This window comes from Zea mays, chromosome 2, assembly GCF_902167145.1.
Source record: "Zea mays cultivar B73 chromosome 2, Zm-B73-REFERENCE-NAM-5.0, whole genome shotgun sequence".
In the NCBI taxonomy this organism is placed as follows: Eukaryota; Viridiplantae; Streptophyta; class Magnoliopsida; order Poales; family Poaceae; genus Zea; species Zea mays.
This window is the reverse complement of record NC_050097.1, coordinates 83,591,022-83,617,665: the sequence shown is the minus strand read 5'-3', so window position 1 is coordinate 83,617,665 and position 26,644 is coordinate 83,591,022. Positions and strand designations below refer to the sequence as shown.

General features: G+C 45.3%; 1 protein-coding gene across 3 annotated transcripts; it reads left to right on the top strand.

Moving 5' to 3' along the window:
- The first annotated feature begins 21,990 nt into the window (after positions 1 to 21,990).
- On the top strand, positions 21,991 to 26,415 carry LOC103648761 (protein arginine N-methyltransferase 5). 3 transcript variants are annotated; one of them, XM_035965308.1, is made up of 10 exons: positions 21,991 to 22,140; positions 22,633 to 22,722; positions 22,822 to 22,899; positions 22,996 to 23,084; positions 23,187 to 23,262; positions 23,354 to 23,400; positions 25,483 to 25,524; positions 25,695 to 25,803; positions 25,880 to 25,963; positions 26,076 to 26,415. In XM_035965308.1, exons 1-8 carry the CDS (start codon positions 22,069 to 22,071, stop codon positions 25,753 to 25,755), a joined length of 555 nt encoding a protein of 184 aa, XP_035821201.1. In that variant the 5' UTR covers positions 21,991 to 22,068; the 3' UTR covers positions 25,756 to 25,803; positions 25,880 to 25,963; positions 26,076 to 26,415. The 3 variants fall into 3 exon arrangements, with proteins under 3 accessions (XP_035821201.1, XP_020404886.2, XP_035821202.1); XM_020549297.2 differs by lacking the exons at positions 25,695 to 25,803; positions 25,880 to 25,963; positions 26,076 to 26,415 and having other exon boundaries at positions 25,483 to 25,684; XM_035965309.1 differs by lacking the exons at positions 25,483 to 25,524; positions 25,695 to 25,803; positions 25,880 to 25,963; positions 26,076 to 26,415 and adding an exon at positions 24,724 to 24,777 and having other exon boundaries at positions 23,354 to 24,385.
- The last annotated feature ends 229 nt before the right edge of the window (positions 26,416 to 26,644 follow it).

Below are 26,644 nucleotides of genomic sequence, written 5' to 3'. Positions count from 1 at the left end.
CGAGCAATAAAAAATAGAGAGCGCTTCTACGGTTACGCGAGAAAAAGAACCATGATAGACGAAGCTATGGTCGAGGGGTTAGCACGTTTACGTTAAACAAGTACTAATTAGAACATCTAATTCAACATAATTATATTAATTGATATTAATCAAATATAAATTAATACTACTACTTAGTTTTGACTAACTTACTATTTTAATAGTTGACAATTAAGCAAGTAACTTAATGAATATGAGTGATTCTAAGCGAGACGAATTAACGACGCACGACGTGCAAACACGATGTGCGCAACGCGCGGACACAAACGACTTAGCGCGCGGACAACGCGCGATACGCGCGAACGGCATGCGGCAAGGCGCGCGACACACGCGAACGGCACACGACAACGCATGCGAACAACACGCGCAACACTCGCGAACGACACGCGACGACATGCGCGAAACAGCATCGCGACACGCGCGGACCGACATGCGAAACTAATAATTAAACAACGTGATTAAACTAAATAATTATTAATAAATAAGATTTCAGTTAAGGTTAATCATATTGGTGACTAATTATAAATGCGCGAATCGAATTCCTAAATTAGATTTTTAAATTGAAATGTCGTTTTAGTAGCCACTGGTTAAACAAACGTTTAACTAAATTAAATAAAATGTGAAAAAATTGGGATAAATATTTCTAAATTAAGATAATTTTAATACGAATCTAACGCAACTTGAATGGATCGAATCGGGTTTAAAACGCAAAAGTTATGAATGTTTTAAACCATACTGTAATTCGCGCGGACTAAATTTACAGAATTGCCATCTTCTTCATCTCTTCATCTTCTTCCTCCCATCCATGGAAGAGAGAGGAGAGGAAGGGGAGGGGGCTGCACAGGGGAGGACGAGGTTGGGCCGGTCGGGGGTGGGCGCGGCTGCACGGGGCGCGAGGGGCGCGGCCACCGCTGCCGGGGAGGGGTGCGCGCGGGCGCGGGAGCACGGGAACGCGGGCGCCACCGCCGGCCACCGCCGCCGCCGCCGGAGAGGGAGAAAGGGGCGCCGTCGAGGAGGGGAAACGGAGGGGGAGGGGCGCCGCCACCGGGGAAGGTGAGGGGAGAGTGGGAGAGGCTCTGCACGGACGGGAAAACGAAGAAACGAAGAAACCCTAGGTGCAACAATGGAGGTTTCTCACCGGGGAAGAAGACCCTCGCCGGAGCCGAGGAGAAATCCGTCGATTGCCGGAGATTCGGGGATCCAATCGATGAACCGAACGCGCTGCGACGAAGCCTTCGACGAGACGAACGCAGCGGTACCCTCGGATTCCGCAGACGATGCACGGATTGGGAGTAATTGCTCGCCGGAGTTGTCGCCGGAGTTGGAACCGCCCCGAACTTCGGCGAGCAATACCGGGAGCTAGGGATTGGATTTGGAGAAAACGTTTCGTGTTCTGTAACGGGCTCGACGAGATGAAGCCGGACATGTATATATACCTAGGGTTTGGACGAGATAAAAATTCGGTTAAAATTCGGATTTTACTATTTTTAAAATTCGAAAAAGCCTAGAAATCCATATTTTGTGCTCAAAATATTATAGATACTTTCAAAAATTCCAGAAAAAATCCTATAAATGTTTTGGCACCTAATGAACTCAAAAAACATAATTAGAATTTCTAAAAACATTTTTAGGTTCCACAAATAAATAGATTTTGTTTTCCAGAAAATAGAAAAATATTCCGAAAAATATGAAAATTTACCGAGCGCTTCTATAAGATATGTTAACATATTTCAAACATATTTTGCACTTAGAAACACTATGCAACAGTATGAATGCAACAACCGAAGTGCCTCTAGGGCTCATTCCACTAGGTTTACGCTAATATAAAACAAAATGATTCTCCATTTTTTGTGAAAAGAGAAAGGAAAGCGAAGAACCGAGAGAGTAACACCTGAATTTGGTGGATATTAGAAAAGAAATTTTATACCCCCAAATTCAGGGTGTTACAAATCTAACCCCCTTAACAGAATCTCGTCCTCGATATTCAAGAAGAGGCTAGCAAGAAAATGAGATTGGTTCATTAGTCTTTCATAGCTTTTTCTAACTCAACTTTGCCTCCGCCGGCTTGACTTGTGAATTGGTTGCTTTGACCATCAGATGCTTGAGATCGATTGATGCAATTCTTGAGGACCTCCTGGACCTGTGGGTAAGGACCCACACACGCTTTCGCTACGCCACTCTGATCTTGTTGGTTGATGTTAATCGCATTGTCTTCATCAGGGTTAGCGGCTAACCCTCTTAACAAGAGCATTGATACACACTTGATGAAGATGTTGCCGACTCTGATCTTGCCTGATTTGGAGGAGTTGGAGGTTGCCAAAAGGACAGGTGTAAGAGGAAAGAATAACGAGAAAAGGTAAGTATAGACGGATTAGAGAGAACAGGGGGAGAACCCAACTACTTAACTCTATGTCACTCACCTAGTAAACAGATTCCATTGCGGTCCAAGGGCCACAACACATCAACACTCATTCCAAAGAAGCAAATCAGTCATAGCAGAAGGACAAACATCATGAGCACACATCAACAAACATCTCGTTTCTATACGTTCCTTTTAATTAAATGGTGGTCTTTCCTCTAAGGACAACAAAAGGCAAGGGGAATAATAAGACATGGAGGGTAGGGGCATGAGCATAATAAAGGATGGAGCTAAAGAAATGATTGTAACCGACAAGGGAGAGAATGCAACCAAGGTCAGGATAGGTAAAACACCATTCTCAAATCGAGATGGAAAAGATGATATTTCAAAAGGTAGGCATAAGATAACATCATGGAAAGATCTAGAGATTACAAAGGTAAGGGAGGTGAAAGGCAAAAACACACCAAAAGATAGAGTTAGGACAAGACTTGCAATGCGACAGAGGAAAAAGGGAATGAACAAGAGCGGGATAGGCAAGACATCACTCTTGAAATGAAATGGGAGAGGAGGCTTTAAAATGCAGGTGCAAGACAAGCATCATGGTAAAGATCAAGGGATGACAAGGGTTAAGGTGATAACAGACAAACACAACCAAGGATGTATTTTAGGCAAAACTTGTGAGGCATCAAAGAAGGGGAAGCAATCAATGGTGAAGTAGGTGAGGCATTATCCTCAAACAGCGATGAAAAAGAGCAGGCTTTAAAGGGTAGGTTCAAAGTAAGCATGAGGGCAAGGGCATAGATATCACGAGGGTTTAAAGGTGATAACGGACAAGGATGTAGGAGAGGAGACAAATGCGCATGATAACCAAGGATATAATTACCACAAAGGATGGAGTTAAGACAAGACCTGCAGATGAAAAAGAAGGAGGTACGTCCAATGGCCAGATAGGTAAACAACCACTCTCCAATTGAGGTGGAAGAGAGGAGATTTTAAAGAGCCAGAATAAAGATGAGTATCAAGGCAAGATCGATGGATGACAAGGTGGTGGTGATAGAAAATCAAAACACAGCAAAGGATGGAATTAAGACAACACTTGTAAGGCGAAAAGAAGTGAAGAGAAATCAAGGGAGAGGTAGGTAACTCGCAACTATCAAACTGGGTTGAAAGAAAGGGGAGGATTTAAAGGATAAGTTTAAGGTAAGCATTTAGGTAGAAGACATAAATATCGTAAGGGCCAAAGGCGATAACGGACAAGGGTGTAAGAGAAAAGATAAAGGCATAGAAGAGCAAGTGGTACAAATACAATAACGAATGGAGTTAAGTCTAGGCCTACACGCGGTAAAGAAGAGGATATAGTCAAGGGTGAGATAAGTAAAACATATATCTCGAATTGAGATAGAAAAGAGGGGATTTCAACAAGCAGACCTAAGATAAGTATCAAGGCAAGATCTACAGATTACAAAGGTAAGGATGATATCAAACAAAAGCTCAACAAAGGATGAAGTTAAGGTAAGACAAGACTTGCAAAGCGACAAAGGGAAAGGAAACGAACAAGAGCAGGATAGGGAAAATAACACTCTCGGATTGAAATGGAATAAGTGAGGTTACGAAATAGGTAAACATCATGGTAAATATGGAGAGAGGTCAAGGGTTAAAGGTGATAATAGGCAAGGATATAAAGGAAGAGGTAAATGTGCATTAAAAACCAGGAATCTAGGTACAATCAAGAATAGGAATAAGTTAAGTCTTGCAAGAGGTAAAGTATAGGATATAACCACGGGTGAGATAAGTAAGAGACCACGCTTGAACTAAGGTGGGAGATTGGAGGTTTTAGATAACGAACATAGCATAATCACCAAGGTAAGATTGAGAGATGAGAAGGGTAAAGGCAATAAGAAACAAAAGCACCACAAAGGATGAGGTTACAAACTCGCAAGCCAAAGAAGAGGATACGGCCAAGAGAAAGAAGGTATGAGACGAAAGAGGGGCGATTTTAAAGGGCATGTATGAGACAAACATCAATGTAGGATATAGAGGTGTCAAGGGTGCATATGATAATAATTAAAAAGCATAACAAAGGATATAGTTAAGACAAGACTCGCGAAACGACAAAGTGGAGAAAACAATCAAGGGTAAGATCGGTAAGGTTCCAAAAGAAGGGTTGAAGTAAAGATTCATTACCGAGTGGAGTTACAAGGAGACAACGGGATCACCAAGGATATGCAAAGTAGAATGACCACTCATGGATCATTAAGAAACAAGGGTGGTCAAGGGCACGTTAACTGAAATGTCTTAAACATATATTGGGATATAAAGGTCAGCACATATAAAAAAATAAGAGTATGCAAGATTCCAATGGTACGAGCATACCAAGACCAAGAAAGTACAAATTGCCAAAAAGATAGCGACTTATCAATAGAATAGGAAAGGGTCTCAAAAGACAGTAAGATCATGGACATATAAACTGAAATGTTTAAATAGGTAGTAGAGTACAAGGGTAAGTGCTTTAGATTAAGGGATAAGGGTATTAAAAATGCAAGGATACGAGCATGTCAATAACAAAATGGAATAGAGATGGTCAAATAGTAGCAATTTAATAATGGATGAGGAAAGAGTCCCAAAAGACTAAAGGATATGGTCAGGGGGCATCTACAAAGATGTCGCAAGCACAAGATGAGATCAGATCTAATAGATTGAGATAAGTATAGACCATACTAGAATAAAATACTTTTTGGCAATGGGGCATATAGGAGCACAACATAGAATTAGTCGAGGTGACTAATATTTTGAAGCAGAATCAAGGATGAGGTGAAGTAAAAGTCAAGAAGTCCTTAAAACGGCCAATGCTACTCTAGGTCAGCGGTCCTACAGTCAGCACGGCTTTGATACCACTTATGTCACACCCGGTTTTGAAGGTAAACCGAATGCGAACCATGTACGTGCCAGGATCAGTAATTCACGTACACAACGATTACATAAATGACTCATCATAGCACAATGCTTCGAATTACAATAAAGAGTAAGTAATAATATTACAGACTAGAGCCATTTACATAATATAAATCAAAGTACACAGAATCGAAACGTAGCCAACGTAAACAACCCACCACAGGCAGCTGACTGGGGGAGGTCGCTAGCCTAATCCTCGAACTCGTCGAAGTCCTGGAACTCCTGGAGATCCGCCTCGACACCTTCTTTACCTAAGCATAGATTGCACCAAAGGCAACCTGGTGTTTTGTGAAAGCAAGGGTGAGTACACATCAACGTACTCAGCAAATGTCCCGTTTGGCTGTAGTGGACTAGCTTTATGTGAGGTTAAGTCAAGCAGTTGCTTTTAGTTGGTCAGGTTATTATTACTAGTAGAAAGCCAGATTTTAGCATTAACCTAAGTTCTTAACCCAAAGTACTCTTTCCAAATGGAAATAATACCACATACCATTACCATAAGCATGATCATAACCATCCTCATCATCATCTGTAAACCAACCATCTCTGATCAAGTATCACTAATCAATGGAGCTCCCTTGGCCGCTCATAACCGCGAGCACGACTGATATATCAGTTTCATAACACTCTGCAGAGGTTGCGCACTTTACCCACAAGCCGTGATTCCCTCTTGCCTCGGGCCGATCAAACCCTTCAACACTACCAAGGTGAATAGGCAGGGTTTCACTACGTAGCCTTTACAAAGATTCCCCGAGGCTGTAGCCGCCCGTTAGGTTTCCTAAATGCACCGCACTCCTCCCCAAGGGGCGAACCAAACTTGGCAGAGCGAGCCGCATACACCGAGCCCCATTAACGGCATGACGGCTAAGCGAACTACACCTCGGTTCCTCTAATTATTCAGCTAAGGGCATCCCATTCCACCCTCATGGTTGCACTGTTTTCCCGGGCGGTCATCCAACGAACAGGTCCTTACGGAGAGGCACTCGAGAAACCGCTCGAGCCCCCTTGAATACCACAGATACAACATCATAATAAAGGAGGGAAACAACGTATCATTGATAATTCTCATCATGTTCTTTGATTAGAGTTGAGCAATAGCATAAAGCTAAACAATAATAACCCAAAAGGTAATCAAGGACAAGGTAAATACAAAGCTAGTCAATCCTTAGGTTGATCATGGTATGCGGGTTGATGAATTATAAAGTAAATTGGACATAATAGGTCAGAGGACACTTGCCTTCACCAAACAGATGCTCAGGGTCTTCAGCTTCGTAGAACTCCAAGAGCTGGGTCATTTGGTCGTCGAAGCTTGTCCGTCGATTCCTCGAAGCTCAGAAACGAATCGCGATCTAATCGCAACGCGAAGCGAAGACGAATATGCACAAGCAAACAAACATATACATATGCATAAGAACATTACACCATACAAGATAAAATGTTATAAAAGCGAGCAATAAAAAATAGAGAGCGCTTCTACGGTTACGCGAGAAAAAGAACCATGATAGACGAAGCTATGGTCGAGGGGTTAGCACGTTTACGTTAAACAAGTACTAATTAGAACATCTAATTCAACATAATTATATTAATTGATATTAATCAAATATAAATTAATACTACTACTTAGTTTTGACTAACTTACTATTTTAATAGTTGACAATTAAGCAAGTAACTTAATGAATATGAGTGATTCTAAGCGAGACGAATTAACGACGCATGACGTGCAAACACGATGTGCGCAACGCGCGGACACAAACGACTTAGCGCGCGGACAACGCGCGATACGCACGAACGGCATGCGGCAAGGCGCGCGACACACGCGAACGGCACACGACAACGCATGCGAACAACACGCGCAACACTCGCGAACGACACGCGACGACGTGCGCGAAACAGCATCGCGACACGCGCGGACCGACATGCGAAACTAATAATTAAACAACATGATTAAACTAAATAATTATTAATAAATAAGATTTCAGTTAAGGTTAATCATATTGGTGACTAATTATAAATGCGCGAATCGAATTCCTAAATTAGATTTTTAAATTGAAATGTCGTTTTAGTAGCCACTGGTTAAACAAACGTTTAACTAAATTAAATAAAATGTGAAAAAATTGGGATAAATATTTCTAAATTAAGATAATTTTAATACGAATCTAACGCAACTTGAATGGATCGAATCGGGTTTAAAACGCAAAAGTTATGAATGTTTTAAACCATACTGTAATTCGCGCGGACTAAATTTACAGAATTGCCATCTTCTTCCTCTCTTCATCTTCTTCCTCCCGTCCATGGAAGAGAGAGGAGAGGAAGGGGAGGGGGCTGCGCAGGGGAGGACGAGGTTGGGCCGGCGGGGGTGGGCGCGGCCGCACGGGGCGCGAGGGGCACGGCCACCGCTGCCGGGGAGGGGTGCGCGCGGGCGTGGGAGCACGGGAACGCGGGCGCCACCGCCGGCCACCGCCGCCGCCGCCGGAGAGGGAGAAAGAGGCGCCGTCGAGGAGGGAAAACGGAGGGGGGAGGGGCGCCGCCACCGGGGAAGGTGAGGGGAGAGTGGGAGAGGCTCTGCACGGACGGGAAAACGAAGAAACGAAGAAACCCTAGGTGCAACAATGGAGGTTTCTCACAGGGGAAGAAGACCCTCGCCGGAGCCGAGGAGAAATCCGTCGATTGCCGGAGATTCGGGGATCCAATCGATGAACCGAACGCGCTGCGACGAAGCCTTCGACGAGACGAACGCAGCGGTACCCTCGGATTCCGCAGACGATGCACGGATTGGGAGTAATTGCTCGTCGGAGTTGTCGCCGGAGTTGGAACCGCCCCGAACTTCGGCGAGCAATACCGGGAGCTAGGGATTGGATTTGGAGAAAACGTTTCGTGTTCTGTAACGGGCTCGACGAGATGAAGCCGGACATGTATATATACCTAGGGTTTGGACGAGATAAAAATTCGGTTAAAATTCGGATTTTACTATTTTAAAAATTCGAAAAAGCCTAGAAATCCATATTTTGTGCTCAAAATATTATAGATACTTTCAAAAATTCCTATAAATGTTTTGGCACCAAATGAACTCAAAAAAAATAATTAGAATTTTTCTAAAAACATTTTTAGGTTCCACAAATAAATAGATTTTGTTTTCCAGAAAATAGAAAAATATTCCGAAAAATATGAAAATTTACCGAGCGCTTCTATAAGATATGTTAACATATTTCAAACACATTTTTCACTTAGAAACACTATGCAACAGCATGAATGCAACAACCAAAGTGCCTCTAGGGCTCATTCCACTAGGTTTACGCTAATATAAAACAAAATGATTCTCCATTTTTAGTGAAAAGAGAAAGGAAAGCGAAGAACCGAGAGAGTAACACCTGAATTTGGTGGATATTAGAAAAGAAATTTTATACCCCCAAATTCAGGGTGTTACACAAAGTTTGAAATCAAACCAAAGTCGTTTGACACGATTTGGCTTGACTTTGGTCTCGGGTTCCAACTGGGCGACAAACCCAACACTACACCAAAATCATACACTTCCTACAGTTTTTTAACTTCCTACAGCTTTTATAACAAACCGTAGGAAATAAATAACTTCCGAGAGGCAACTGGTAGCTCTAGGAAATAAACATAACTTCCTACGGTATTTTATAAAAGCTGTAGGAAGTTAGCTTTCACATGCTGACCCGTGTGTGCGGTCAAGCAAGCCGCTAACTTCCTACGGCCGCCTCTAGGAAGTTAGCACGGGCAGCTAACTTCCTACGGTCGCCTCTAGGAAGTTAGCATGGACAACTAACTTCCTACGGCCTTCTCTAGTAAGTTAGCTTTCAGTTGCTGATCCGCGGATGCGGTCAAACGAGCCGCTAACTGCCTACGGTCTCCTCTAGGAAGTTAGATTTAAGCTTTTGACCAGTCAAACGAAAAGCTAACTTTCTACGACCGCCTCTAGGAAATTAGCTGCCCATGCTAACTTCCTACGGCCTCCTCTAGGAAGTTAGCTTTCAGCTTTTGACCACAAGCTCAGACGGTCGCTGTTAGAATTTTAGAATAAGAATATATTGTTGCTGTCTAGCTATAATGTAACTTCAGTCTTCAGTAACCACTAGCTCACGAAATATTATTTCAGAATCGAAGCACTTGTACATACTGTATAATAGAAAAGATGACGCGGCCACATTCACATTCATATATGTTCGCGTATCTTTCAGATCGACGTGATGAGAAATGTCTAAGAAAATTTGAAGGATTCACATTCACATGCATCGACCGTCTGAGCACATGCAACAATACTTTTCACGCAGTGACACAATGTTGTTGCGGTGGGATTTATCCCAAGTAAAACAATAACACGTCTGAACAAATCTATTTAAAAAGTACTAATGTTTATATATCGTAGGAAATTGTTAAATTTTTTCTTATTCTAAAAAATGTAGAAAAAACATCCATCACCATTATCTCTTGATGAGTTAAAGTTGACAATTACTTGCACCACTTAACGCTTTGGCTCCGGCGACGTTGCGGCTATGGGCCGCTATTGCTCAAAAGAGTAAAAAAACTGACAGCGACAGGGCAAGTAGCTAGGGCAGTAGGGCCGCTCCGCTCCTGCTCTGCTCCTGCTCTCTCTCTCTCGGCGTCGATTGGGCGACCGCCTCCGCCTCCCCCGGGTCTTCGCTGGGCCCGTCGCCGACGACGAGCACCCACCAGGTACGCCCATCCATTATTGTCCCCACTCCCTAGGTGTTGTATGAAACCGTGCACCCAAACCCTAACTTAATCTATTTGGCTATTTGTATTCGGATCTGATTCCAATCAAAGCGCTAAGAATGGTCGCTGGCTTAGTGAAATTCTCTATGGCTACGAACTCCCCCTGTGTCCAGCCTAGCATGCCCCTGAGGCGTACACATGATGCCATCTCCTTCCCCTGTCGTCGTATAGATGAGCAACTGAATTAGCAGTCCTAGGTAACGTGTGTTATTGCCTAAGTTGCATCTCCACACAAAGCTACTAATTGTTTTTGCCTTTGTAATGGCATGATTCAGTTTAAGATATTGTGACTGTAGTACTTTTGGGCAGGGGATAAAACAATTTTTGTTGTGGCTGATATGTTAGCCCTAAGGAATTTGTTACTGCTTTTTAGGAATTATATATACTAGATATAGATGAGCAAATGAATTACCAGACCTAGATAATGTATGCTTCTATTGCCTAAGCTGCATCTCCTTACAAAGTTAGTAATTGTTTGTTGCCTTTGTAATTATACTAAGACAACACTTTGGTCAGCACAAATATTGAAGCGTCCCGATCATTTGGGACTCAAATGTGATATAATTACTAGTCCCAGGAGGCTAGTAAACACATTCCTTACTTCAAATAGTACAGAGTTTAGATAAAGGTTATTACAATACTGGGGTACAAGCTCGAGAGAGCCAAAATAAGAAGCGCAGTAGGAAAATATACTAGCCCAAGCCACAGGCAGAACTGAGTGCAGACACAGCCCTCTCAATCAAGCATAGCAGAAAAGAAGTCTTCGGCTGCTGAAAAACGTAAAGAAATCTGGGTGAATACACTAGGTATTCCGCAAGCCCACCCCGCTCCCGTAAAGAGAAAGAGACCTATATCATACATGCTTTATTTGGTGGAGCTGGAGTCACTCAACATTTTCTTAGAGAAAGGCAGTTGTTGTAAGGTTTTTCCCAAAGACTTAAAAGTAACATAAATACTCAACCACCACTGAGCTTCCCGCTCCCGTGGCCTTGTTTTCCTTTTCCAAAACGCACTTACACATATTTCCCTGTTCACGGAGGTTATAGAAAATCTCTAATTGTCATACCACACCAGACTCGTCCATACCAGTGGACACGGACTATTCGAATAGGTTTCAACTCTGCACAGAGGGGTGCACTTTACCCACTAGCCCGGTTTCTGCGATCTCACCGTCGCGAGACCCGAATGCCGGATCTCTTTCCTTCCTCATACGTCCTAACCTTAACGGTTATCCGGAAGGAGTCAGGCCACCACCATGTCCAAACCGGACAAAACTTTCCCCCTCCTTATCCTCCCGGTGCTCCCCAGCCTTCATAACCCTGGGGTCGGACCACACGAGTTCATATTGAGTGACTGCCCACACAGTCTCGAGTGGTTGTACTATTAAAGAGTACAGGTAGTGAAGATGACAAACCGGTCCTTATATGAGGGGACAATCCTTCTGCTCACACCTAAACCAGCTGAGCCAACACCTTAGGCCCTCCCCTAAACCAGGGAGTCCTTGATCATCCCACTCCCAAGGTGATGAGGGTGAGTACCCTTCATCGCACAACCTTTTCTTTAGGGAGAACTTATTTGAAATATCATATTCCCCTTTTCTCCCAACCCACATTTCGTATCCAAAAAATGTATGTTAATGCAGGCCATCTCTTTGCTCACAATGCAAATATCCCACCCTGGAATCCCGGCCTAGGTGGTGGTAGAAAGAATAGGTAATTTATGCATCAAAGGAAGGATGGACTTGCCTTCGTCGAAGCTTTCCTGGCACAAAAGATCTACTTCCGGGATATCGGGCTCCGACCCTTCTTCCGGGGCTACGGGTTCCGGATCAGCGGTCCCCGCTTCCTCTAATAAAAACATTTAATAAAACAATACATCAACATAGGTTTTCCAATTGCAGTGTGTCATATGCTAACATTATTATTACTTGTGACTTTAGAAATTATTTGGATAATTTTTGGTGCATAAAATATTGAGAAATACTAATTAAATGAGAAAAGGTTGAAGAAAGGAAAAAGATAAGGAATTCCTTCGCAGGTGGGCCAGGGGGGATTTTCGGCCCAGCCAGGCGCAGCGCACGCGCGCGCGAGGGCGCCGGCCCAGCTGTGGCCCAAGGCAGGGGAGACGGCGCGGGCGCGCGGGAGCGACGACGTCACCGCAGGGCCCACACGTCAGTAAGAGCGGAGGGGGGAACGGCGCCACGGGTCGACGGCGCGGGCGAACCGGCCGGCCGCGGGGAAAGAAACCCGGCCGCCGGTGGGCTCGGTGGCGATTCGCCGCCGGTGACCCGGTTCTTGGGCCACGGGGAGGTGCCTTAGCACGGGGAGGGGCTGGCGAACCTAGGGGTAGGCTTGATTTGGCTAGAGGGGGCCGGGAGGGGGCTGTCCACGGGGAGGTGGCGGAGCTCCACGGCGGGGATCGCCGTCGGTGAGCTTTGGGCGAGGGATTGGGGCGGGGAGTGGTGTTCTGAGTTCGCGGCAATGTGAGGAAGCTGGTAGGCTAACTTAATCGTTCGCTGGACCAACAGAGAGGGAGAGAGAAGAGGGGGAAGAACTCACCGGAGAGGGAGAAGACGGCGGCGCTTCGTGAATTGGGCTCGGGCGAGGGGAGGAGGGTGGTGGCTGAGGCCGGTGCAGGGAAAGAGGTGCCCGGGGCGACCTTTTTATAGGCGCCTGAGGGGAGGGGAGGGCGGAGCTCGGCGGGCGCCGGTGAGGTGCACAGCGCCAGCATAAATGTCGCACAGCGGCGACGATGAGACTTCACGGCGGGGCGGTACTGGGCAAGGACGCGGTCAAGCGGCGAGGACGGGGCGGTGCCGAACTCTCCTGTGCGGCGAGGGGATGGCGGTGCATCGTACGTGAGGAAGACGACGACGCGGCTGATCGATGGGGCCTGTCTGCTAGCGAGAGGGAGCGCGCGAGAGAGAGTGGCTGGCAGGTGGGGCTGGCTTGTCAGCGAGAGAGAGAGAGAGGGGGCGCGCGCGGGAGCGGGCCCGCTATTGGGCCGAAAGGGGGAAGCGCGGGCGCGAGGGAGAGGGGAGGCGGCCGCGGTCTGGGCCGGATTCGGCCCAGCAGGGGGGAGAGCTTTCTCTTTTTTTTCTTTTTATTTTCTAAATACCATTTCCATTTTTGTTCCTTTTCTTTTTGAACAATTTATTTAGTAGATAATCTAGGTGCTGGAAAATAAAATCTAAGTGAGGTGTTTATGATCAAACAATGTGTATGCATATGATGGGAAAAATTTAAGGGAGTTTTGGGTATAGATAAGAAGAAGGGGGGAGGTTAGATTAGGGTTTCAAACCTGGGTTAGAATTTTGGGATGTTACAAACCTACCCCACTTAAAGGAATCTCGCCCTCGAGATTCAGACGGGGCTCGAGAAAAGGTAAGGGTATTCCCTCCTCAGAGAGTCCTCACTTTCCCAGGTAGCTTCCTCTTCTCCATCTCTGCTCCACTGAACCTTACAGAGTCTCACTTCTGAGTTGCGGGTCCTTCGTACTGCTGACTCGAGAATCTTCACTGCCTTTTCTCGGTACTGGAGATCCTTTTGAATCTGAATTGCCTCTGCCTTGATGTGGTTTTCTGGTACTTGCAGGCATTTGCGGAGCTGTGACACATGAAACACATTGTGAATGTCTGACATGGATTCTGGTAGCTCAAGGCGGTATGCTGCGGGTCCCACTCGGCTAATGACGGGGTAGGGGCCGACGAAACGCGGTGCTAGCTTTCCTTTCATTTGGAACCTTTTCACACCACGCATCGGGGAGACCTTGAGATAAACGAAATCTCCTTCCTTAAATCTGAGTTCTCTTCGTCTGTTGTCTGCATAACTTTTCTGTCGACTCTGAGCTTCAAGTAACCTCTTGCAGATCAGGGCAACTTTCTCTTCGGCTTCTTTAACAAAGTCGGGTCCTTCTAGTGTCCTTTCCCCTACATTGGACCACATTAGGGGGGTCTGGCATTTTCTTCCATACAATGCTTCGAACGGTGACATTTTGATGCTGGCCTGATGGCTGTTGTTGTATGAGAATTCAGCGTACGGCAAACTGGACTCCCAATCCCTGTCAAACGTTAACACACAGGCTCTTAGTAAATCTTCGAGGATCTTGTTAACTCTTTCCGTTTGACCATCTGACTGGGGGTGATAAGCGGTGCTGAAACATAACTTGGTGCCCATTGCTTGCTGGAGGCCTTTCCAAAATTTTGAGGTGAATCGTGTCCCTCTATCTGACACTATCTTCCGTGGAATGCCATGGAGCCTGACTATCTCCTTATGGTATATCCGGGCAAGGGCGGCTCCTCCAAAAGTGGTTTTTACTGGGATGAAGTGGGCCACCTTGGTGAGACGGTCGATTATTACCCAAATAGAATCATTCCCTTTTTGCGTTCGGGGCAGTCCGGCTACGAAATCCATGCCTATTTCTTCCCACTTCCATTCAGGCACTGGGAGGGGTTGCAGTAGGCCTGTAGGCTTCTGATGTTCGGCCTTTGATCACTGGCAGGTGTCACACCGGGCCACATACTGTGCTATCTCCTTCTTCATTCCTCTCCACCAGTATCTGGCTTTGAGGTCCAGGTACATCTTGGTGGTTCCTGGGTGGATGGAGTAAGCTGAGTTGTGGGCTTCGTTGAGTAGGACTTCTCGTGCCTCTCCCATTGGTACACACAGACGGTTCTTGAACCAAAGGACTCCTTGTTCATCTGTCCTAAGATCCGGAAGTTGCTCCTTGCGAGCTCTTTCCATAAGTCTGGCTGTCTCAGCGTCCAGGCGTTGAGCCTTGCATATGAGATCTTCTAGCATTGGCTTGACTTCCAGGCTACCGTTGTCTCCCAGACATGCATTTAGCTAAGCTGATTCCTTCTTCCAATTTTCTAAAAAGTTGGTCCCCTTGATCCCGAAAGGTTTTCGGCTGAGGGCGTCTGCCACCACGTTGGCCTTCCCGGGGTGGTAATGGATTTCGAGGTCATAATCCTTGATCAATTCAAGCCATTTTCTTTGACGGAGGTTGAGGTCTGGCTGAGTGAAGATGTACCTCAGACTCTTGTGATCGGTGAAGATGTGACATTTGTTCCCAATCAGATAGTGCCTCCATATTTTCAGGGCGTGCACTATGGCTGCCAACTCCAAGTCGTGGGTAGGGTAGTTCTGCTCGTGTGGCTTGAGTAAGCGGGATGCATAGGCAATAACTTTCTCATTTTGCATCAATACACACCCTAAGCCTTGTCTTGAAGCGTCACAGAAAATGACGAAATCCTGGTGTATGTCCGGTAGTGTCAAAACGGGCGCGGTTGTAAGCTTTTTCTTGATGATCTGGAAACTTTCCTCAAATTTTGGAGTCCACACAAATTTATTGTCCTTTTTGAGAAGTTCGATCATAGGTTTTGCTATGCTGGAGAATCCTTTGATAAAGCGGCGGTAATACCCTGCCATTCCCAGAAAGCTTCGTACTTCACTGACGTTGGATGGCTGTTTCCATTTTGAAACGACTTCCACCTTGGATGGGTCCACTTCTATCCCTTCTGCCGTCAAGATATGCCCCAGGAAGGCTATCTTTTCTAACCAGAACTCACACTTGCTGAGCTTAGCATAAAGTTGATGTGCCCTGAGTCTTCCGAGGACGATTCGAAGGTGACGCTCATGGTCCTTGCGATTCTTGGAATAGATGAGGATATCGTCGATGAAGACCACGACAAACTTATCCAATTCTTCCATAAATACCTTATTCATGAGGTTCATGAAAAAGGCGGGTGCGTTTGTTAGCGCAAACGGCATCACTGTGAATTCATATTGTCCGTATCTGGTGACGAATGCAGTCTTCTGAATATCTGCTTCCTTGATCCTCAGTTGGTGATATCCTAACCTGAGGTCTATCTTGGAGAAATATTTGGCTCCCTGCAGCTGGTCGAAGAGGTCGTCGATCTGAGGGAGAGGGTACTTATTCTTGATTGTAACTTCATTCAAGGACCGATAATCAATACACATTCTCATACTTCCATCCTTTTTGGTAACGAAAAGGACGGGTGCTCCCCAAGTAGACGAACTGGGACGGATGTACCCTTTTTGTTGTAGCTCTGCAATCTGGAGTTTTAATTCGGCTAACTCTGTGGGGGCCATGCGGTATGGTCTCTTTGCGATGGGCGCAGTGCCAGGAATGAGATCTATATAGAACTCCACTCCTCTTTCTGGTGGCATTCCAGGCAACTCTTCCGGAAATACATCCACGAACTCCTCTATTACGGACATGTTTTCTGCTGCCAGATTAAACATCATTGGATCATTGGCGAGCGGTTGGGCCTGGCAGGAAATTGCTTTTCCTTGGTGGTCGGTGAGAAGGACGGTCTTACTTGCGCAGCTTATGATACCCTTGTGCTTAGTTAGCCAATCCATTCCTAGGATCACATCAATCCCTTGGGATGGCAAGACGGTCAAGTCTGCCAGGAACACTACCCCACTTAAGAGAATTCTGACTTGGGAGCACCTAAGTTGGCATAGGAGGTCTGACCCCGGGGTTCGGGTGACCAAAGGGATAGCTAGGGGTGTAGAGGGGATGCCATGCTTTTCCACAAACTTAGTGGCTATAAATGAATGTGATGCTCCTGAATCAAAAAGCACAGTAGCGGGACTAAATTCAACAAGGAACTCACCGAGCACTACTCCCGGAGCTTGCTGGGCTTCCTGAGCGTCGACGTGGTTGACTCGTGCTCTGCCCTGGTACTGAGTCCTGCTCTGCTGACTGTTGGAAGGAGGTGCCGAGGGAATCTTGGGGCCATTCACCGAGTTGGAGTAGGTAGGTCCGGGTGCCTTCAACTGGGGGCAGTTATTCTTGAAGTGACTGGGGTCTCCGCAGTGCCAACAGGCATTTGCTGGCGATTGGTTGCTTGCAACAGAGGGGGCCTGAAGGGAGCTCTGACTCTGCTGACTGTAGCGGGACGGAGTGGGTCCAGATGGTTTATTGAAGCTTGGTCCCCTGGGTGGAAGCCCAAAGGGTCGAGCTCTCTGGTGACGTTCTTGCTGCTGAGCTCGGAGAACTTGGAATTTCTTCTTGAGGTGCCCTTTTTCTTCCTCTTTTGCCCTCTCCACTTGGATGGCTTTGTTGGAGAGGTGAGAAAAGTTGAGGAAGTCTTGGCTGGCGAGGATGGTCTTAAGCTCGGGTCTTAGTCCTTTCAGAAAACGGGCCATCTTCCTGGACTCGGTGCTGACATCGTCAGGCGCGTAACGGGCCAACTCTGTGAACTTGTGCACATACTCACTGACTGTTCTCCCACCTTGAGTTAGCTCCCAGAACTCATATTCCTTGAGTTGAACTATCCCCTGGGGTACATGGTGCTCACGGAAGGTTGTTTCGAATTCTGCCCAGGTAGCATCTCTGACGGCCTCGCTGAAGGTGTCCCACCATGCTAAGGCCATTCCCGAAAGCTGATGAGCAGCCAGTTGGACACGCTGATTTTCGGGGCATCCGATGGCTTCCAGTTTCCTCTTGATCGTGCGAAGCCAGTCATCTGCATCGAGGGGATTGCTGGACCCCGCGAACGTGGGAGGCTTGAGTCTCAAAAATTCCCCCATCCTGTCCTATGGCCTTCCACCACCTGGGCGCTGGTTTTCCAGACTTCTAGTGAGGACTTCAATGAGTCGGGTTTGATTGGCTAGAACTTGGACTAGGTCTAGTGGTAGTTCCGGAGGTGCGGGGAGGTGGGTCTCACTCCCTTCTCCGCCAGCCTCTCCTTCAGCTCTTAGGGGGAAACCTGCTCCAATCCCGGAGGCGGTAGGCGTGGTTTTATCCGAAGCCATCTGCCATGGGGAAAAGAGTTACTATCATGCACATGCCAGTTTTTTTAACTAGTTACTTTATTCATTACATCAGGTCATTACATAATGCAGCACACAACTACCATAAGCTCATTACATGCGAGTGCTATTGAGGGTACTCTCGAACTCCTTCTCTAAAGTGTCCCCAAACTCCTTGAGAAGATCATCAAGGCTGGCTAGGGACATTTCCTTGGTGTCGGACGAGCTTCTTATCTCGGCAGGGGGTAGGGTTGGAGGGGCTTCTTCCTTCTGCTCAGTCTGACATCCTTGGCTTTTGGTCTTCTTGCGGATTTTTCTTGCGGGGGCGAGCTTCTTCAGTTTCTTGTCGTAATCCATCTTTAGGGTGCGGTAGGCCTCACGGGTATTGGTTTCCTCGCCTTCTGCTATTTCGAGGCTCTCCTGAAGGGACGTCTTTTCACTTGTAAGTTCCCTGACTTTTTGCTTCAGGCTTTCTACCCGGGAGGTTAGGTGAGTGCAGAGGAGGGCAAGGTCATCATATTGGTTATCGAGGGTATGGAGGTATCCAGCCATGTAGACAATGGTGGGGTCATCTTCGACAGGGTCTCTACCTGACAGGGCCTGAAGTCTTTTCCTCCAGGTGGGGGTATTCTTGTTGCTGGGTGGAAAGTAGCGAAGGGGGGTTTCAAAGATCACTTTGCTGTAGTTCTGGCATAGTTGTCGGAGGGCGGTTCGGAAACATTCTGGCAAGTATCTGGGAAGCGGCATCCGGTAAAAGTGACTTGGAAAGAAGGATGGTTTGGATAGTTTCGGCTTTCTCCCAGGTAGACTGCCATAGAGCATTTTTCCATTCCGTTCTCGAGATACTCCTTCCAGACGTATTCTAGCTTCTTGCGGATTCCCATGCGAAGCGCACAACTTCGCAATAGGTGTGGGAACCCTTCCACCTCTGAGCAGTAGGATGTCCTAATGGCCAGAGAGTCTTCCATATGGAATAGGAAAAGAAGGGTCTGTTAATATCGGGGAAGAGGAGGGAAGACTTTTTTCTTCGGGGTAAGAGGTATTTTCTTTTAGGGCAAGTTTTAGGGTCAGGGCTGCGACCTACGGCCAGTCCTATGGGCTCTGATACCACCTGAAGCGTCTCGATCCTTTGGGACTCAAATGTGATACAATTACTAGTCCCAGGAGGCTAGTAAACACATTCCTTACTTCAAATAGTACAGAGTTTAGATAAAGGTTATTACAATACTGGGGTACAAGCTCGAGAGAGCCAAAATAAGAAGCGCAGTAGGAAAATATACTAGCCCAAGCCACAGGCAGAACTGGGTGCAGACACAACCCTCTCAATCAAGCATAGCAGAAAAGAAGTCTTCGGCTGCTGAAAAACGTAAAGAAATCTGGGTGAATACACTAGGTATTCCACAAGCCCACCCCGCTCCCGTAAAGAGAAAGATACCAATATCATACATGCTTTATTTGGTGGAGCTGGAGTCACTCAACATTTTCTTAGAGAAAGGCAGTTGTTGTAAGGTTTTTCCCAAAGACTTAAAAGTAACATAAATACTCAACCACCACTGAGCTTCCCGCTCCCGTGGCCTTGTTTTCCTTTTCCAAAATGCACTTACACATATTTCCCTGTTCACGGAGGTTATAGAAAATCTCTAATTGTCATACCACACCAGACTCGTCCATGCCAGTGGACACGGACTATTCGAATAGGTTTCAACTCTGCGCAGAGGGGTACACTTTACCCACTAGCCCGGTTTCTGCGATCTCACCGTCGCGAGACCCGAATGCCGGATCTCTTTCCTTCCTCATACGTCCTAACCTTAACGGTTATCCAGAAGGAGTTAGGCCACCACCATGTCCAAACCGGACAAAACTTTCCCCCTCCTTATCCTCCCGGTGCTCCCCAGCCTTCATAACCCTGGGGTCGGACCGCACGAGTTCAGATTGAGTGACTGCCCACACATTCTCGAGTGGTTGTACTATTAAAGAGTATAGGTAGTGAAGATGACAAACCGGTCCTTATATGAGGGGACAATCCTTCTGCTCACGCCTAAACCAGCTGAGCCAACACCTTAGGCCCTCCCCTAAATCAGGGAGTCCTTGATCATCCCACTCCCAAGGTGATGAGGGTGAGTACCCTTTATAGCACAACCTTTTCTTTAGGGAGAACTTATTTGAAATATCATATTCCCCTTTTCTCCCAACCCACATTTCGTATCCGAAAAATGTATGTTAATGCAGGCCATCTCTTTGCTTACAATGCAAATATCCCACCCTAGAATCCCGGCCTAGGTGGTGGTAGAAAGAATAGGTAATTTATGCATCAAAGGAAGGATGGACTTGCCTTCGTCGAAGCTTTCCTGGCACAAATGATCTACTTCCGGGAGATCGGGCTCCGGCCTACGGGTTCTGGATCAGCGGTCCCCGCTTCCTCTAATAAAAACATTTAATAAAACAATACATCAACATAGGTTTTCCAATTGCAGTGTGTCATATGCTAACATTATTATTACTTGTGACTTGAGAAATTATTTGGATAATTTTTGGTGCATAAAATATTGAGAAATACTAATTAAATGAGAAAAGGTTGAAGAAAGGAAAAAGAAAAGGAATTCCTTCGCAGGTGGGCCGGGGGGGGGGGGATTTTCGGCCCAGCCAGGCGCAACGCACGCGCGCGCGAGGGCGCCAGTACAGCTGCGGCCCAAGGCGGGGGAGACGGCGCGGGCGTGCGGGAGCGACGGCGTCACCGCGGGGCCCACACGTCAGCGAGAGCGGAGGGGGGAACGGCGCCACGGGTCGACGGCGCGGGCGAACCGGTCGGCCACGGGGAAAGAAACCCGGCCACCGGTGGGCTCGGCGGCAATTCGCCGCCGGTGACCCAGTTCTTGGGCCACGGGGAGGTGCCTTAGCACGGGGAGGGGCTAGCGAACCTAGGGGTAGGCTTGATTTGGCTAGAGGGGGCCGGGAGGGGGCTGTCCGCGGGGAGGTGGCGAAGCTCCGCGGCGGGGATCGCCGTCGGTGAGCTTTGGGCGAGGGATTGGGGCGAGGAGTGGTGTTCTGAGTTCGCGACAATGTGAGGAAGCTGGTAGGCTAACTTAATCGCTCGCTGGACCAACAGAGAGGGAGAGAGAAGTGGGGGAAGAACTCACCGGAGAGGGAGAAAACGGCGGTGCTTCGCGAATTGGGCTCGGGCGAGGGGAGGAGGGTGGTGGCCGAGGCCGGTGCGGGGAAAGAAGTGCCCGGGGCGACCTTTTTATAGGCGCCCAAGGGGAGGGGAGCGGCGGAGCTCGGCGGGCGCCGGTGAGGTGCACAACCCCGGCATAAATGTCGCACAGCGGCGACGATGAGACTTCACGGCGGGGCGGTACTGGGCAAGGACGCGGTCAAGCGGCGAGGACGGGGCGGTGCCGAACTCTCCTGTGCGGCGAGGGGATGGGCGAGGGGACAACGGTGGAGGGGACGACGGTGTGTCGTACGTGAGGAAGACGACGACGCGGCTGACCGGTGGGGTCGGTCTGCCAGCGAGAGGGAGCGCGCGAGAGAGTGGCTGGCAGGTGGGGCTGGCTTGTCAGCGAGAGAGATTGAGGGGGTGCGCGAGCGGCTGCGCGCGCGGGAGCGGGCCGGCTATTGGGCCGAAAGGGGGAAGCGCGGGCGCGAGGGAGAGGGAAGGCGACCGCGGTCTGGGCCGGATTCGGCCCAGCAGGGGGGAGAGCTTTCTCTTTTTTCTTTTTATTTTCTAAATCCCATTTCCTTTTTTTGTTCCTTTTCTTTTTGAACAATTTATTTAGTAGATAATCTAGGTGCTGGAAAATAAAATCTAAGTGAGGTGTTTATGATCAAACGATGTGTATGCATATGATGGGAAAAATTTAAGGGAGTTTTGGGGATAGATAAGAAGAAGGGGGGATGTTAGATTAGGGTTTCAAACCTGGGTTAGAATTTTGGGAATAATAAACCTTAAATGCCTAGAAGTGATGTCAATTAAATTATCTTTGCATATTTTGGTGATTCCTGGTTGCCATCACAGCCAGTAGCTCTATGTACCCCTATTTAATATGTTTGGTTCGAATCTTACACTGGTCTTACACTGGTGGTTCAAATCTTACACCGATCTTACAGAAAGAGAAAAAAATAAAGGAGCTATAGGACAATGTTGCTGCTGTCAATTTTACTCCATCCAGCAAACTGGGGAAAATGCTAATGGCTAAATGTAGAACATTGCAAGAGGAAAATGAAGATATTGGGGCGATGGCATCAGAAGGAAAAGTAAGTCGTTTTGTCTCCTGCTTAACTTTGCAACCATATAAATTTGGATATGCTTTCTGGTTGTTTTTAAGATCATCGAAACAGAAAGTGTCCTTGGTCATTTTCTTTTGAGACAACAGACTTCATAACAAAAGTTAGATCTGCTCTTATTTTCCTGAAGTACCCCCCTCTTTCATTTTGTAGGATGCTTTATGATTTGGAGAAGTATTTAAAACACATTATATTTAGAATTACTACAAAATTAATGTTAAGTTAAAAGGTATGTGAAATATAAATATATTCATACAACTTCACTACACTAAGTATGCATAAAATTTGACTTCCTAAGATGCTAATATGCCCCTGTAAAAGGAGATGAACTTCTAACCATCTCAGTTTTCACCATCTCGCAAGCTCTAGAAACAAGGGCATTTCCATTCCAATACAAAATCTTAGGATTTTGATGGTGGCTGAAAATCTTAGGATTTTGAATTTTGGTGCATGTCCTTGCAGGCATGTGTTCTTCCTGCCCCCAGGAGATCTTTTTGTGGCAATTATGCCAGAGTCGTGAATCAAATTTTGCAAGGCCTGACCAATATGCATGTATTACCCTCCTTCTCCCACTCCTCGTTCTGTCAGTTTTATCTGTGTTCTAGATATGCTTATACCTGAATGGTATTTTTTCTTCTGTTTTTTCTCAAGTTGTGGATCAGGTTGCCTCTGGAGAATTCTAAGCCTATGGATGATGATCTTGATAAAATAAAGAATAACAGCCACACGGTATTTTTTTGACAATTCAGTGTGCCTGGAACATGATATAAAAGTATTTTAGCATTATACACAATGCACATGTTTATGTGTTTTCTTTAGTTACAGAGTGAAATTATAGACTCATGGGAATTATGGAATTCATTCAGATTGCTATGTGACCATAGTAGCCAACTATGTGTGGTACTTGATATTTTGTAAGTGTCATACCTGCCCATACCAGTACTTTTGCAGCTATTTATTATTTTAATCTCTAATGCAATAGTATTGGTGTTAACAAAGATTCATTCTTCTATCAGGAGCACTCTGCCATCAATAAACTCATTAGCAAGGTGGTTTGGAGAGCCTGTAAGGGCTGCTATTCTGCAAACCGAGGTAATCACACAATTTTTTTGATATAAAAATTCATGTTTATGTGTCAGCCAATGATAACTCAGGTCACCGCTTGTTTTTTTTTGCCTCACAGGCTTTTCTTACAAATGCAAAAGGATATCCTTGTTTATCAAAGCGCCATCATAGTCTGCTAACTGGATTTTTTAAACATTCTATTCAGGTTTGTTATTTTTATTGCCTTCATGCTTACGCGTAGTCAACATTTCTATTTTCATATCTTCAGAGTCAATGATCCAATGTTGTGTGCTTCTTTTAACTTGTTTTTTTCTCATATATATGCACTTTTGTGCTTTAATTGAGGTAACTGTGGCGAGCATTGTTCTTGAGTTCTTTTTTGTTCTATTTAGGTGATAATATCTGGAAGATCAAATCACAATGTCTTTTGTTCTACAGCCTTTTAAATAGGTTAAACACATTCGTAGGCTAAGGCAGATGATGCCCACTTCATTCTAATTCAAACAATCTTTCTGGGAAGGATTTTTTCCCTAGTTCACAGGGTATTCACTTATTCTGCTGACAACCTAACACCCCTGAGTTTTTTTCCTTCCAAGCTAGTACAAAAATACTTTGCCCTCCTCCGTTACTCTTCGTATACTCATGGCCTTGACTTTCCTTCTGGTGCAGCCTCTAATGGACAATTTGGAAGTTCAAACTTATGAGATATTTGAGAAGGATGTTGTTAAGTACACTCAGGTTCCTGCTATATGATGTGAATATGACTTTTGTTTTATAAGTAGCTCCTTTTTTCACATTTATTTTGAATAATATGAATGCAAAATTTAAAATCTGAATTGAACTTCTTAACTATTTCCACCATGATTTCATTAAGCATCACATTATATGGCTGTTCTTGAAATATTAGTTCCCTTGAACGAGCTGATGAACCTCATTTGGCAAAAGAAAACAAATATTGTATGAAACCCACAAATCATAGACACAGATGGTCCCACCAGTCATAGACATAGGATGGCATAATAACAGAAACCCAAAACTGAGAGTGGCAAAATTACAAATTTCTCTTACATCTTGTGAGCAGTATCGAAGAGCAGTTGCTAAGGCCTTGGTTGATAGGGTTGCTGATGATGCAGTCTCCACAACTAGGACAGTAGGATTAGGCCTTAAACTTTGATGTGTCTTTCCTCCTAAATTTGATGCATGTAAACCTTATTCTCAGTAAAACTTTAGAATAGCGAAAAAATCTAGGAGATGAAGTAATGGTGTAACTCTAAATAATGTTAGAGGTTTTATTTTCTGCTGATTTGACAGAAATTTAAATGTTGTTTTTCCTATATGTTTCTAGATCATTGCCAGTTGAACAACTCTTTTTTTGCTTTTTAATTTCCTGCATCCCGTAAATAAATCTACCCCCTGTCTCACTGGATTCATTCCAAATTTTGTTTTTTCCTTGAGTCTAATTATGTATTCACTATTCAACAAACAAAGGTGCTGATGGTTGTGGGAGCAGGACGGGGACCTCTAGTATGAGCATCGTTGCAGGTCAGCACCACTGCTCTTGAAGCTTATGCGCTTCAAAGAAAAGAGGATCTTGCTTAATTAGCTGTCATGATAGTACAACTGTAACAGAAGCTATTTTTTTAAAATCTCTCTCTCTCTCTCTCTCTGTATATATATATATATATATCTTCAGTGGATCTAAATAAAACTTTGACATTGCAGGCTGCTGAAGAAACTGGTCGCAAATTAAAAGTATATGATGTTGAAAAAAATCCTAACGCTGTTATTACTCTTCATGTAAGTTATTGAGTGGTTGTTCTGTCTCATATTTCTTCAATCATGCATGTCCATTAGTTTGGTACTGAATTACTAAAGTTTGTCAATGCAATGATTGATGATACAATCATTTACTTGTTCTTTTACTATGTACTGCTGACATCTTGTATCGTATAAGTGTTGACAAATATTTTGATTTGATCTATTTTGGGTGATGAAACAGAGTTTGATCAAATTGGAGGGTTGCGAAAGCCTGGTTACTGTAATTTCTACTAGTGACATGCGGTGTTGGGACGCCCCTGAAAAGGCAGATGTTTTGGTATGGTGATATTTCTTTCTTGGAAATGGTCATGCTATACCTTTCCAACCTGTTAGATTTTAAAAACCTCTTACAAACCTATATGAATCAGGTCGTGAATTGATTGGGTCCTTTGGTGACAATGAACTATCTCCTGAGTGTCTTGATGGTGCTCAGAGATTCTTGAAGCCTGATGGGATTTCCATTCCTTCATCGTACTGGACCTTTTCTTATACATATATTTACTTAATTCCTAATGTCAAAAATATGTTAAATAATATCATTTGTTTGATCTGAATGAGGTCTGTGTCGATTACCTTGATCTACACCCTCTTCTCTCACCTATTTATCCATAACATCTGATTACTGAATCATCCATGCTTAGGCCTTTGCCTCTTAGTTTGTCTATTGCTGCAACAAGTTGGGGCTGGATAGTTCCAAAGTAAATGTAAATGGAGGCGCGATTGCCCTTGGACACCCTCTGGGTGCAACAGGTAATGGAACATCTACTTACCTGCTATATTTTTTTTGAGCAAAGTCGGTTAAACTTGTGATTCTTTGTATGTTTAGGTGCCCGGTGCGTGGCTACTCTTCTAAATGAAATGAAGCGTCGGAGCAGAGACTGCAGATTTGGTGTTGTCACCATGTGTATCGGTTAGTCTTACTTATCAGTTATCACATACTAACATGTATAGGCAAAGCATGTCAACGCATAGATGTAATTTGATCTTCTGTAGTTGATCGTGATGCGTCGTAACAATTGCAGGATCTGGAATGGGGGCAGCAGCTGTGTTCGAGCTATGTTCGGCCCAACTGGAGGTATCGACCATCACTCGTCACTATAACCCGATGGTGATCGGCGACCGTGAGCTTCCATGTTATTGCGTTCTGATACTTGAGATTTTTATTATGATTATGTATGAGATATTGTCTCTTATTAGTACTGCATGATGAGATGTGTCTTATTATGACTATGGATGAGACTTTTGTGATGTAATTGATGAGACAATTGATGAGACAATGGATGAGAATTTTGTGATGTAATTGATGAGACTATGAATTTAAATATTGTTATGTGATTGTGTGTGAGATGTTTTATGTGAAAATATGTTGTGCTATATAGCTGTTGATATATTTGTTATGTTGTGGAATGTGGTGTAAAATAAAAATAAACAACATTTGTAATGTTGGTCAAATTAACTTCCTAGAGGCTTATTAAGCTGTAGGAAGTTAGCGAGCTAACTTCCTAGGGGCTACAATAAGTCGTAGGAAGTTAGCCAGCTGACGGCGCTGACGGCGTGAAGCTACTAACTTCCGAGAATCTACTAACTTCTG

Excerpts from the sequence above, each read along its gene's own strand:
- LOC103648761 (XM_020549297.2), top strand. The coding sequence starts at position 22,069 with ATGCTAATGGCTAAATGTAGAACATTGCAAGAGGAAAATGAAGATATT. Across the intron at positions 23,263-23,353 it reads CTGCTATTCTGCAAACCGAG|GCTTTTCTTACAAATGCAAA; the intron begins GTAATCACACAA and ends TTTGCCTCACAG. Across the intron at positions 23,401-25,482 it reads CCTTGTTTATCAAAGCGCCA|TCAGAGATTCTTGAAGCCTG; the intron begins TCATAGTCTGCT and ends TCTTGATGGTGC.